General features: G+C 40.3%; 1 protein-coding gene across 1 annotated transcript in view; it reads left to right on the top strand.

The window, feature by feature from the left end:
- RAB2A (RAB2A, member RAS oncogene family) overlaps positions 1 to 15,062 on the top strand; it is a 70,823-nt gene that overhangs the window by 14,106 nt on the left and 41,655 nt on the right. Inside the window, exon 2 of the mRNA XM_063451370.1 lies at positions 7,668 to 7,739. Within this exon, the coding sequence (XP_063307440.1) occupies positions 7,668 to 7,739 (72 nt within the window). The remainder of the gene's footprint in view (positions 1 to 7,667; positions 7,740 to 15,062) is intronic.

Below are 15,062 nucleotides of genomic sequence, written 5' to 3'. Positions count from 1 at the left end.
AAGCCATGAGTTTATTTATAGCCTGGTTGACTGTATAGTGAACGGGACTGTGTTTTATCAATTTCAAAGTTGCGGACATTGCATGTACAAGCAGTTGGTCGTCACGCTCTTTGAAGAAGCTTCCTTATTGTGTATGCCTAGTAAAGCCAGAATAGCGTTACGGACTGCTTAAATGACAGTCCTAGTCGTCTCTTTCGCAGTAATTTTTACAAACTTACTAGTACTGTAAAAACTGTTACTACAGTTTTAGGGGTTATCTTTATTTATTTCTGTGTGACAGGTTTGTGGTTTCTGTCTGTCAGTCCTGAGTAGATAGTTTTATCTCCATCAGGAAATGATGCACATACTTACCTTGACATAAGTAAGTTGCAGTTATTTGAGAACTAAAAGAAAGTAGATAGCAAAACAAGCAAAGCAAGTTTCAAAGCACCTCCTATTTCTTTTAAAATAAAACAAGTTGCTAGTGGTAGCGGAGCTCCCTGTAGCCCGGCTGGGTACCTCCGCCAAAGGACCGCTTCCTAGCTGGAACAGGGGACAAACCGCAGCACTTCTGCCCACAGTCGCCGTGGCTGGACTGGGGCCCTGGAACCGCTCCTTCTTGGAGCCGAATGGGGAGTTAGCTCTAGTCCTTACAAGGACTTTCCCTGGTGAATCTCCTGTAAGCTGGAACAGCAGACACAGGGGCAAATCTTCTTTCCCTCCAGTAACAGGACGACACACAGTTTTGGAGTGTAAGCCGGAACAGAATGAACTGAGGCTTTATTGCTTCTTATATACACATTTTCCCACAAGGTTACCGCCCACGGACACACAGTTACAACAGCCAATCAACACAGTACAGTCAGACACTCCCAGGCTCTGGGTCAACTCTCCACCTCCTTCTACATCACCCAAACAATGTTTTGCTGGATGTCCTCATGCAGAGTGTGAGTATGTTTGCCTGTGATATAATTACTGAACACAATGGGCTAACTTAATTATCACAGGCAGAAAATATACAGTTTTACCCGAAACACCCCAAAACGACAACATACACCCATCAATTATATATCCCTGGATAGCCCTGATCTGGGTGAACAACATATCCAAAAATCAGAAAATGGTGATTGGAGGGGGTAAATCAGAAAAGAGAAACCCCACTACAAAACACCCTTTTCAGTAGAGCGCTAGAAAGAATTTACCCCTAATCTAGGGGTGACAGGTGATTGCATTATTGATAAATATGTAGAAAAGAGAGAAAATATACATCCAATGGTGAAGTATGTTAAGTAAAGTACATGTAGTGTGAAAAGTTGCAATTCAAACTCACAAGTAAAGAGCAAAGTGTAGGACTGGCTCAGATCTCATAGGTAGTGATGTATATGGGGAAACACTTTCCCTCTTTGTTTTCTTTCTTGAGTACTCAAAAAGACATAAAAGGAAATATCTTCCTGGTGAAGTATGTAGGAGCAGATAACATACATATAGATATACCAAATAGTATCTTGCTCGCCTTTTCCAGAGCCTAGTGAACCTGGCTCTGGGTAAAATCAGCTTGTTACCCACTAAGGGGGGTACACCTTCATTAGAGGTAGATGGAGGTAGCAGCAAAATGTATTTAAAAGATCCAATTGATCAATTCATTATAATGCTTAAAAAAATAACAATTATATGCATAAATCTTACAAAACAATAAAAAAGTCCTTATGCTGCAGACCTCTTCGAAACGCTCAATATGTCCAAAAAGCGCTCAGATCTCACGAATACAGTTGGATCGCCATGGGGTTAAACAATAGCAAGGGCTGATGAGAGATTGAGGGAGGGACAAAGCAGCCAGTTTCAACTGGTCTGGCAGTGTCCCTGGTCCGACACCCTGCTGGAGGACAATGGGACAGGAAAAAGGGGGAGGAGAAGAGGCACATTCTCCCATGGAATCAGAGGCAGAAAAAGTGTTTCAAAATCCAATAAGCCCAAATAGACTTTTTAAATGGCAATACACCCCAGGGACCATAGTCACAGGGCAAGAGGCTGGCAAGCGGGCCTCTCCAAAACCCAGTTGCGAGGTCCCTTTCACCACACTTGTAAAATGTCTGACTGTCCAGGGGAATAAAGTGGTAACCCAATCTACTTGTCCTGACACAAAATAATATCAAATACACAGATGGGGGTCCCTTGTGTAGAGTGGTGGACATTGGCACGGCTATTTGCTAAACTCATTTTCACAAATTGAATCTGAAGCAAAAATAGCAGATCTGGAAATATTCTGTAACTTTGCAATACTTAGAACAAGGGTATTTTTGTTGCCACTTGGATTTATTTTGCAAAAAAAGTTATTTTTTATTTTTTTTATTTTTAACTACCCGAAGTGTAGTCTCTCTTTTTGTCAGTGCGTGTGTGTGTTCTGACTGTATGTAACATGTGTAATGTATACTGGCTGTATGTTATGCGTTTGTGCGGTCTGTATGCAATGTGTGTGTGCTGCCTGTGCATGTATATGTAGTTTGTGTGCTGGCACTGTACAGTACATGTACAGTGTATATACTTTTTTGACACATACACTGCAAAACTCGATTGCTCACCCACACATTCCGTACTGACACACTGACCCACATAAAGTACGGCCCCTTTTACATTACCAGCAGCAGTCGGTCTGCACCTTTTCCTTCTATTTCCCCCATGTGCAGCCAGCTGGGATGTAGCATTGTGCGGTATCTCGGCAACCATAAGCTCTGTGCATTGAGAGGAGTAGCTGCTCCTCACAGGTCACCATGTCTGGTGGTTTAATGTGGTTCCTTGCTAGCTCCAGACTCAAGTCCTTCAACTGCATTAATTCCCTCCAAAGAATTGATAAAACTGCTCGTCCAGCACACGGGATTGAATATCCCTGCATACCCCCTTATATATTTTTTTTTTCTTTACAAATATTTTTTAAGTAGATCTCAGAAGCTACTAAAGATGGTGTTTGTAATCCTGAATATATTTTGAAATATATGTACTTCTGAAGGAATGTGCAAGCTAGATGTAGCTCCCGAATTCTCTGGCATTACCTGTTCACTGTAAAAAGCCAGTTATCTAGAATATTATCCAAGTGCTCATGGTTATTTTCCTAGTGCTATCTATGTGACAACAAATTTAAAGGAACACTCAAAGAACCATAACCACTACAGTGTGCTGTTGTAGTTACAATGCCAGAAGTGCCCTGCCACCCATCTCCCATTGTAAGTAGTCAAACCACATGGCATCAGGTTGACTTCTTACGTGGGGTCTGTGTCAGCCATTTCCACCAGTGAGAGCCAGAGACTCCTGCTTGGAGCTCCTTTAGCTCTCTTCAGCAACACCATTCCAATCAGGGCCAGATTATTGGCTGAGAGCATTAGTCGATTGCTCTTATCCAGTGCACTAATCCTTGCACCACTGGACTTTGCTTTGCACTTCCTGTTCTCATTGAGGCAATGACTGGCGCCTGACAGATCTTAGTAAAATTCAAACTGGTAACACTTTAGTGGTTATTAGATTGACCAATATAGATTTTTTTTTTTTTTTTTTTTAGAACCGATCCGTTAATCTGTGAACTTTCAGGCCGATAGCTTACCAATATTCTGTACATCTACCGTATTATTATTTTTTTTTTTTTGCCAATTTTTTTTAAGTGGTAAATGCACAAGATATACATGCCAGTCAGATTTCTTTTTATGCTTTCAAGAATTTTTGTGTGTGTGGGTAGTGGATGCAGTGTGTGTGTGTTTGTGTAGTGGATGCAGTGTGTTTTGTGTAAATATGTGTGATAGGAACTCTCTCCCCACCCTCCACCTCTTACCTGTCTCTTAATGCGCCCCTTACCTGTCGTTTCCCTTAACCCCTTAAGGACCGGACTTTTTTTGCGATGTTGTACATTTGCGACCAGGAATCTTTTTGACACTTTTGTGGTGGTTGTGTTTAGCTGTAATTTTCCGCTCTCTCATTTACTGTTCCCATACAAATTATATATTGTTTTTTTCAGGACAAAAGGGGATTTCTTTACATACCATTATTTATATAATCTCATGTAATTTAATTTTTAAAAAATGAAAAAATATGATGAAAAATTTAAAAAAATACATGTTTTTTGACTTTTATATAAAAAATCTTTTACTCATCTACAAAAGCGAATGAAAAAAACTGCTAAATAGATTCCAAATTTTGTCCTGAGTTTAAAAATACCCAGTGTTTACATGCTTTTTGCTATTTTTTTGCATGTTATAGGGCTATAGGTACAAGTAGGATATTGCGGTTTCAAAACCTATATTTTTAAAATGTATCAATAGTGACATTGTAACACTATTATCTGTCATAAATCGCTAAATAACACCCCACATGTACATATTTTTTTTAAAGTAGACAACCCAGGGTATTCAATATGGGGTATGTCCAGACTTTTTTAGTAGCCACTTAGTCGCAAACACTGGCCAAAGTTAGCGTTCATATTTGTTTGTGTGTGAAAAAAGTAAAAAACTAAATTGAACGCTAATTTTGGCCAGTGTTTGCGATATACCCCATACCCCATTTGCAATACCTTGGGTTGTCTACTTTTGCAAATGGTATGCCATCATGGGGGTAATTCTCATTCCTGGGCTACCATACGCTCTCAAAGGCAACGTAACCAACCTGGCCATTTTCAATGTAAAAATATGACCCATATATTTGACCCTGTAACTTTCAAAAACGTTATAAAACCTGTACATGGGGGGTACTGTTATACTCAGGAGACTTTGCTGAACACAAATATTAGTGTTTCAAAACTGGAAAATGTATCACAACAATTATATCATCAGTAAAAGTGCTGTTTGTGTGTGAAAAATGCAAAAAAAAGTCACTTTCACTGACAATATCATCGCTGTGATATGTTTTACTGTTTTGAATCACTAATATTTGTGTTCAGCGAAGTCTCCCGAGTAAAACAGTACCCCCCATGTACAGGTTTTAGGGTGTCGTAGAACGTTACAGGGTAAAATACAGTGATAGCAAATTAAATTCTCTGGACTTTCGGCCTGGGTTGGCAGGCAGGTCCCTTAAATTGCAATCAATAAAATAACTTAATTATGTAAAAATATTACATAAATACGCACGTAGAATTTAAATATATATGCATATTTATATATTTGAAGTCTACGTGTATAGTTATATAATTATTTATGTAATTTTGTATATGGACATATGAATAGTTTGTATTCTTTTTATTTATTTATATATACATAGATATATATACAATTTCATTCTAAGTGTATTTTGATATAAATATATTTATATTAATATCAAAATACAGTTAGAATAAAATTTCGTATAGATATATAATTTTTTTTTAAATTTTTATTATTTTTAATTTTTTTAGTTTAATTTAAATTACTTATTATTTGTAGTTTATAATAATATATATACAATATATATTATATATATATATACACGTGTGTAATTTAATTATAAGTGTATATTTATATTAATATATGTACATATTAATATAAAAATACACTTAGTATGACATTATATATATGATATTTAGACGTATATTATATATATATATATATAATATACGTCTATATATCATATATATATATATATATATATATATATATACACATATATAATTATTTTTATTTATTAACTTTAACTTTTTTTATGATTTTACACTAAGCAGGGAGACTGCCTGTCAGCACAGACAGTCCCCCTGCAGGCAGAGACTAGGACACCTATTGTGACCATGTGGTCGCCCTGTTGGGCGATCACATGGCCACAGGGGTCCTAAACCGCCATGGGGAGACCGTCCTCGGTCGGCAATGCAAAAATGCCGATGACGGTCCTGAACCGTCCTCGGTCCTTAAGGGGTTAATATTCCTCTTCCTTCTCTTTTAGTGGTCCCCCCAACCCCAGTATTCCTTTTCCCTTCCCTCCCCTGTACCTTAGTGTCCTTCCTTAATGTTCCTCTCTCCCCCCTAGTGTTCCTTGCCCCCCTCCCCTGTTCCCCATAGTGTTCTTCACCCCTGTCCCCCATAGTTTTCTTCACCCCTGTCCCCCATAGTGTTCTTCACCCCTGTCCCCCATAGTGTTCTTCACCCCTGTCCCCCATAGTGTTCTTCACCCCTGTCCCCCATAGTGTTCTTCACCCCTGTCCCCCATAGTGTTCTTCACCCCTGTCCCCCATAGTGTTCTTCACCCCTGTCCCCCATAGTGTTCTTCACCCCTGTCCCCCATAGTGTTCTTCACCCCTGTCCCCCATAGTGTTCTTCACCCCTGTCCCCCATAGTGTTCTTCACCCCTGTCCCCCATAGTGTTCTTCACCCCTGTCCCCCATAGTGTTCTTCACCCCTGTCCCCCATAGTGTTCTTCACCCCTGTCCCCCATAGTGTTCTTCACCCCTGTCCCCCATAGTGTTCTTCACCCCTGTCCCCCATAGTGTTCTTCACCCCTGTCCCCCATAGTGTTCTTCACCCCTGTCCCCCATAGTGTTCTTCACCCCTGTCCCCCATAGTGTTCTTCACCCCTGTCCCCCATAGTGTTCTTCACCCCTGTCCCCCATAGTGTTCTTCACCCCTGTCCCCCATAGTGTTCTTCACCCCTGTCCCCCATAGTGTTCTTCACCCCTGTCCCCCATAGTGTTCTTCACCCCTGTCCCCCATAGTGTTCTTCACCCCTGTCCCCCATAGTGTTCTTCACCCCTGTCCCCCATAGTGTTCTTCACCCCTGTCCCCCATAGTGTTCTTCACCCCTGTCCCCCATAGTGTTCTTCACCCCTGTCCCCCATAGTGTTCTTCACCCCTGTCCCCCATAGTGTTCTTCACCCCTGTCCCCCATAGTGTTCTTCACCCCTGTCCCCCATAGTGTTCTTCACCCCTGTCCCCCATAGTTCCTTATGACCCCCCCCCCCCCCCCCCCCGTACCGCGGTGTGCACTGCTCGGCCACGCTACACAAAGTGCCTGACAGGAGGGAGCGCTGTGCGCCCATCCCTGCTCGTCACTCCGATCTAGCGGCCGCTTGTGCCGCTTTATGGATGCGCCGGCCCACCCATGCATTATCGGTATTGCCAAAGATTATTGTCCGATACTTAAAAATCGGAATATCGGCAAAACCGATAATCGGTCGATCCCTAGTGGTTATAGTGATTGTGGTTCTTGGTGCCCAAATGGTTTCCGTTAATCATTCTGTTACATGGATAATTGAAAGGACTCTATAGGTATCCAGACCACTTCATCTTAATGAAGTGGTCTGGATTCTATGTCCCCGTTGTTTTAACTGAAAACATTGCTGTTCTGTAGGAAGGTTCAAAAGGCAGTTGGCTATATTGGACAATATTTTATTTAGATATTTTTAGAAAAAGACTCGCAAAAGGGTGTACCACAGTGCATGACGTGTACCACAATTATTTATGCATGGAAGGAGTTGTGGGTTTTACGGCAGTTGTCATGATGGTCAAGGAAAAGGTGAACATCAGATAATATTTATCACCATACCAATACTGTCCTGAAAATTCATGCACTACCTCACAGGTTATGTCTGAATCTGAATTTAATTTATTAACCACCGCAAGCAATACAGTTAATAAAGTGTAATTATTCATTTATAGTTTTTTCTAATATCATCAATGAGATATGTATAAATGGTTTACTTTTGAGGTTACCTTTCTGTTTATTGACACAAGTTGTTTTTATCTTTGTAGGAGTTGGGAAATCATGTCTCTTATTGCAGTTCACAGACAAGCGATTCCAACCGGTGCATGATTTGACAATTGGTAAGTTGATCAGTCATTGAAATAATTATTTAAAAAAAAAAAAAAAAAAAACACACATTTACGACTTGTTAGTTTTTACCTGCTGTTTAGTCTTACTAACCTGTAAATAGGAAGACTAAATTTGTAGTGGTCACATTTTAGTTAGCGTCACTTTTGTGTTCAGTCAGGATCGAGTGAGGATAAATACGAAAGTAAGAGCCTTGCCTTGTGTTACCTTTGAATACTGGCAATCTTTCAAAATCGCAGTTTGTGAGTTCACACATCTATATGCCTCCCATGATATCTTAAATTTACCCTTACGTTCACCGACCCAAGCTCATGTTGTGGGGTTCCAGAGCAATATATGCAACAAGCCTGTTGGCTAATATAAGTCAATATAAGAAAACGTTGTTATTGTAGGAGAAAACCATACACAATCCATTTTGTTTAGTAAGACGTTTTTAACAGTTACCTATTTGCATAGTCAGAATTTAACTAAATGAGTGCTGTAGTAAGTTATTCCCTTGTGGGCAGAATTCCTACAGGTGAATTTTATGATGGTGTCTACAGTGCTCCGGCTTAACTAGTGGAAACTAGACAATACTTGACTTAGAGGTGTTTTTTCTTTTCTGCCAGGTTTACTCAGACACCCAATGTTAGACATAAGACTAATACAGCATTCCATTTTAGTTCTCATTTTAATTATAAACTGTGTGAATCAAGTCTGATACCACAACATTTCTGTAAGGTACTTGACTTCAAAAGGATACTGTATTCACCAGAACTACAGCTTAATGTAGTACTTTGTATGAAGCGCATCTCCTCCTTTTTTTTTTTTTTTTTATTAGAAATTGGATCTTTCCAAAATTAACCTTGTTACACCCTCATAGTTTTAAAGAGAAACTATAGGCTGCATCTGTGTGCAGTGACCATGTCTGTTTAACCTTGCAATGTGAAACATTGCAGTTTCTGAGAAACTTCAATGATTACGTTACAGGGTTAACTCCACCTCTAGTGACTGTCCCTAATGGAGTTTTACTCCATGAAATGGTGTTGTATGTCCTCACTTTTTACATAGAAAAGCATTGATTCAAGCGCAGCACATGCACATTAGGTTCAACAATCGCCATGACCTTGCGGCAGGAGGAAATCTAGCCAGTACCTTGGAAACATCTGTGCTGGAAATGGAGAGAGAAGTTTAAAAAAATAAAATAAAGTTTTAACCCTTTTTCATCAAAGAGTGGTGGACCCATTATGTTAGGGACACAATACAGGTTTGTATTTCTAATGATATTGTGTCCCTTTAAGCAGACAACAGGTCCTGTTACATCCTGGTTTGCAAAGACTTCTCATTGAGCTGTATTGGGAAGTCTTTGATTGGACAGTTACAGAAACCGTAAAAAAACTTTATTTGCTTACCTTTTCCCAGTGCGCTGGGTCACGGCTCCGCCGAAGGAAAATCTGACACTGGATGTCCTCATGCAGAGCATCTTGAAGCAGACTTAGTCTTGCACGGTAAACCTTGCAGTTTCTCTGGAACTGCAGTCTTTTACATTGCAGCACTAAGTGCAATAGGGACACTGCATCCAGACCACTTTAATGAGCTGCAGTGGTCTGAGTGCCTATAGTGTCCCTTTAAATTACAACATGCAGCAATATATAATCTGGCAAGAATTTCTTCAATAGGTACATTCCTGTTTTTTTTGATAGGATATAGCACATTGTTGTTCCTTTTTAATTATCTTGCAGTACTAAATTTCCTGATAGATGGCAGTATAGCATTTCATTTTACACCAAGAAATAAATGTAACCTAGCCTCATTACTGCTACATTTCTTTGCTTCTCGTGTGATATTTATACACCTATATTTACACAATAGTCAACAAAGTCATGGGCAGGCATTTAAAATTGGTTTTGGAAATGCCTCCTCTTAACTCCTTAGGGATGTTAAGACGTTTCATTACATCCGGACTATAATGGGCTCTGATGCTTCTAGGGCATAATGACATGTTTTGCAGATTTGGTGTGAGCAGGGTTAAATCAATGGATAAACAGAAAAATGGTGTGGTGTACTAATACTTATATATATGTGTGAAAACTCCAAAATAATGATGGGTATACATACACTATTAAGAATCTTCAAACCAAACATGCATATAATGATCAAGCTGTAAAATAAATTTATTTAAGCTTTAATCACTTTGAATCATACAAATGAAAAATAGCTTAAAATCACACAAAACATGTAAAAAGCATAAAATTACACTCACAAACATAAAGCTACTGACAGTTGCTAAACGGGCACGTAAACAGGTCAAATTGACATCCTGATGGTGACCATTCAGTATGTCCAGCAGAAGTCTGATCCTCATCATGTGATTGCTCTAGATCCTTCAACAGCAAGAGAAAAAACTCTTGATTATATGCAAATTATCCAGGATGGAATAAGTCAGTCACCCACTGCTCCACAATCTGACCAGTTTCGTCATTTGGGACTTTGTCAAGGAAGAAACTCTTCCTTTGTGTTTGTAAGTGTAATTTTTTTTTTTTTTTTTTTTTTTTTACATATTTTTGATTCAAGTGGTTTTATGCTATGTTACATTTGTATGTTTTTAAGTAATTAAAGGTTGAAGAAATTAATTTTACACCTGGATCATTATCTGCCTAATAGTATATGTATACCTACCCATCATTATTTGGGGGTTTTCACACACATTAGTACACCACACAATTTTTCTGTTTCTTCTTTATGTATGTATGTATACAGGGAAGAAATGGCGCAACATAGTGCAAAAATTTATGATTTTACAGTTTTGCATACCGTTTTGAACTATGTTGTGCCATTTCTTCCCTGACAGGATAACCCCTATTTTATACATTGATAAATTCAGAAGGTTCTGTTGAGGAAATCTTCGGGACTTTCTATACTTGAAGGGAAGTTTATTTATTTTAATTGCAGTTTGATCACCAGAAGCACTTTATATAATTGTGAAAGTACTTCTTCGTAATATTTTTATCTCTTCTTTATTTGTTACGCCTTTTTTTTTTTTTTAGTTTATTGGTGTGTGGGTGTATGTTTAAGTACACACTATCTTTACGTTTTTTGTTGTTGTGTTATCAATGGCTGGGGCCATTTTTAGTGGCCACAGACCTTTTGCTGAGTTGTTTGCAGCGCTGGACATCAGCTCTGCGCATGGCTCTTTAAATAGGCATCTAAATGCCTCGAACTAGATTGCGGCATCTAGTACAGTTATTTGCAAATTATATCTGACCAGAAAAGAAAATTAAAAAAACAAATGTATTTCTAATCACAACCACTAGGGGTCCTCCTAATAAATGCTAGATATAGTGGCACTTCATTTATTTTCCCACTTCCTTAACCCCTTAAGGACCAAACTTCTGGAATAAAAGGGAATCATGACATGTCACACATGTCGTGTCCTTAAGGGGTTAAACGCAACTTGACCAAAACTGAAAATTTGGTCTTTCCTCCCTCAAGTGTTGCTACTCCTGTGTCTGTCTCCCTCCAAGTCAACGGTGCTACCATCTGCTCCACCACGCAGGCTCACTGCTTAGGTGTTCTCTTTGACTCCGGCCTCTCCTTCACGTCTCATGTTCAGTCTATCGCCAAATCCTGCCGCTTCCATCTCAAAAACATTGCGCGCATCTGACCCTACTTAAAGGACCACTATAGTGCCAGGAAAACATACTTGTTTTCCTGGCACTATAGTGCCCTGAGGGTGCCCCCACCCTCATGGACCCCCTCCCGCTGGGCTCTGGGGAGAGTAAAGGGTTAAAACTTTATTCCAGCGCCGGGTGGGGAGCTCTCCTCCTCCTCTCCGCCTCCGATCCTCCCTTTTGGCTGAATGCGCATGCGCGGCAAGAGCTGTGCGCGCATTCAGCCGGTCTCATAGGAAAGCATTTACAATGCTTTCCTATGGACGCTTGCGTGCTCTCACTGTGATTTTCACAGTGAGAATCACGCAAGCTCCTCTAGCGGCTGTCAGTGAGACAGCACTAGAGGATTTGGAGGCTGGATTAACCCTATTATAAACATAGCAGTTTCTCTGAAACTGCTATGTTTATAAAAAAAAAGGGTTAATCCTAGAGGGACCTGGCACCCAGACCACTTCATTAAGCTGAAGTGGTCTGGGTGCCTAGAGTGGTCCTTTAACGCCAGATGCGACTAACGTGCTGGTCCATTCCACTGTCCTTTCTCGCCTTGACCACTGTAATCCGCTTCTCAGTGGTCTTACATGCTCCCAACTTACTGTTACAGTCCATAATGAATGCGGAGAGGCTCATCTTCCTGCCGCCCATGCCTCACCCTTCTCTCAGACTCTACATTGGCTTCCTGTAAGATATAGGGCTCAATTTAAAATTCTGGTTCTTGCTCTCAAATCTCTACATAATGCTGCTCCAACCTATCTATCCTCCCTAATACACAAGTATGTTCCGTCTACGCCCTTACGCTCTGCTGAAGACTTACATCTATCTTCTGTCTGTACTCCCACCTCTGATGCTCGCCTTCAAGACTTCTCAAGGGCTGCACCGTTCCTGTGGAAATCGCTTCCCTCCTCCGTTAGATGCTCACCCAGTCTCCACTCCTTCAAATCATTAAAAACCCACTTCTTCATAAAAGCGTATCAATTACATTAACCCCTTAAGGACATGTGACATGTAATGATTCCCTTTTATTCCAGAAGTTTGGTCCTTAAGGGGTTAATAGCTCCCAACTGATTCCTCTCTTGTCTCTGTCATTAGTCTAGTACTATCCTTACCTTTTGTGTCACTTTACCCCACTCCCTCTAGCATGTAAGCTCATTGAGCAGGGCGCTTGTCTGGTACAACTACATGTTTGTTCGTTAGGGATCGACCGATTATCGGTTTTACCGATATAATCGGCCGATATTCGGTATTTTCGGCAATATCGGTATCGGCCAATAGGGATACCGATATTGCCGATAATACCTCCCAGGACCGCCAGGCTCATTACAAGCCCGGCGGTCCTGGGGGGGCGGGCAGCAAGCATTTACTCACCTCCCTGCAACTCCTCCAGGTCCCCAGTGTAAATCTCGCGAGACCCGCGGCTAGCTCTGACGGCCGCGGGTCTCGCGAGATTTACACTGGGGAGCTGGAGGAGCTGCTGGGAGGTGAGTAAACGCTTGCTGCCCACCCCACCCCCCCTCCCCTCGCTAAACTAATGCCACTGGACCACCAGGGATTAACATATCCCCCCTCCCTGGCAAGGAAACAAGCAGGGAGGGGGGACAACAAAAAAGAAATAATAATTAAATATATATAAAAAAAAAATAATATAAAAATAAAAAAAAATTTATTAAAAAATGCCCCCTCACACATACACTATTATTATACACATACACTACACAAACACACTGTATATATTATTCAGTGTGTTTGTATAGTGTGTGTGTATATATAATGCAGTGTGTTTGTATAGTGTGTGTATATAATGCACACCACACACACACCGCATTATATACACACTATACAAACACTGCATTATATACACACACACTATATAAACACTACACAAACACACTGCATTATATAAACATTACATAAACACACTGCATTATATACAGTGTGTTTGTGTAGTGTATTTATATAATGCAGTGTGTTTGTGTAGTGTGTTTATATAATTCAGTGTGTTTGTGTAGTGTGTTTATATAATGCACACTACACACACACTCTGCATTATATACACACACTATACAAACACACACACTCTGCATTATATAAACACACTACATTCACTATACACACAACACAAATACACACACTCTGCATTCCTTATATGCACACACTACACAAACACACACACTTTGCATTTAGTATATACAGCATTCACTTTACACACACTGCATTCACTTTACGCACACTACCCACACACTACACAGACACGCTGCTTTCATTATATACACACTAGACAAATACACACTGCATCCACTACACAAACACACACTGCATCCACACCACTCACACTACACAAACACACACTGCATCCGCTACACACACACTGCATCCGCTACACACACACACTGCATCCGCTACACACACACACTGCATCCGCTACACACACACACTGCATCCGCTACACACACACACTGCATCCGCTACACACACACTGCATCCGCTACACACACACTGCATCCGCTACACACACACTGCATCCGCTACACACACACTGCATCCGCTACACACACACTGCATCCGCTACACACACTGCATCCGCTATACACACACTGCATCCGCTATACACACACTGCATCCGCTACACACACACTGCATCCGCTACACACACACTGCATCCGCTATACACACACTGCATCCGCTATACACACACTGCATCCGCTATACACACACTGCATCCACTACACACACACTGCATCCACTACACACACATACACAGCTCCCCTGTCTAAACACACTGCATCCACTACACGTGGCATGTATATTTTGTGCATTTACCTTTAGAAATAGTTTTTTATTTTCCAAAATGGTAAATGTACAGAATATCGGCCTGAAAGTTCACAGAATATCGGTATCGGCTCTAAAAAAATCAATATCGGTCGATCCCTATTGTTCGTCCACCCACTGTAAAGCGCTACGGAATTTGTTGGCGCTAAATAAATAATAACAGAATAATAACATAATATTTTGTTATTTCAAACATGTAAAGTTGAGGTAAATTACACTATTGTGTGGTAGGTTAATACTTTCGATCATATATAGTGTTAAGCAACAGGGGCGGAATTAAAAATGCCCCACCAGTTCTGCTTCACAGTTGGATGAATAATATCTCTGTCATGGCCGAAATGAAAACATAAATAAAAGAGCTCAGAGTGTGATCTTTGTGCAGCTCTTTTAATGGGAATTTAAATCCCCATAGACAGGTTAAATCTCTGCTCACACCAGGAAACTCAGCTATCAGTGCATACCCAGGACTCCCCTCTGTCAGCCTGAGCCATTTTTTGTGGCCTCAGACTTTTTGGTGAGCTGTATGCAGTGCTGAAAGTCAGCACTTGTGATATCAGCTATGTTCTCTCTGACTGCTATTAGGCTTACAAGACAAATATACCAAATTATTCAATAGCTCCACATTCAAATTTTATTTTACTCCTTTTACTTTGTGACCTGTAACTGCCAAACATAGACTGAAATTTTAGACTTATGTACTCTGAAAAACAGGACAAATTAATTTATTTTTAATTACCTTTCATATACTGCACTAATAATTATTTTTGTGTACTTTTTCTATTATAAGTGAGATCAAATTAAAGCCCTTTCTGTCCTTAAACAATATTTAATATGTATGGGTTT

Source organism: Pelobates fuscus, chromosome 4 (assembly GCF_036172605.1).
Source record: "Pelobates fuscus isolate aPelFus1 chromosome 4, aPelFus1.pri, whole genome shotgun sequence".
Classification (NCBI taxonomy): domain Eukaryota; kingdom Metazoa; phylum Chordata; class Amphibia; order Anura; family Pelobatidae; genus Pelobates; species Pelobates fuscus.
The sequence above is the reverse complement of the archived record's forward strand: the minus strand, read 5'-3'. Positions and strand labels throughout refer to the sequence as shown.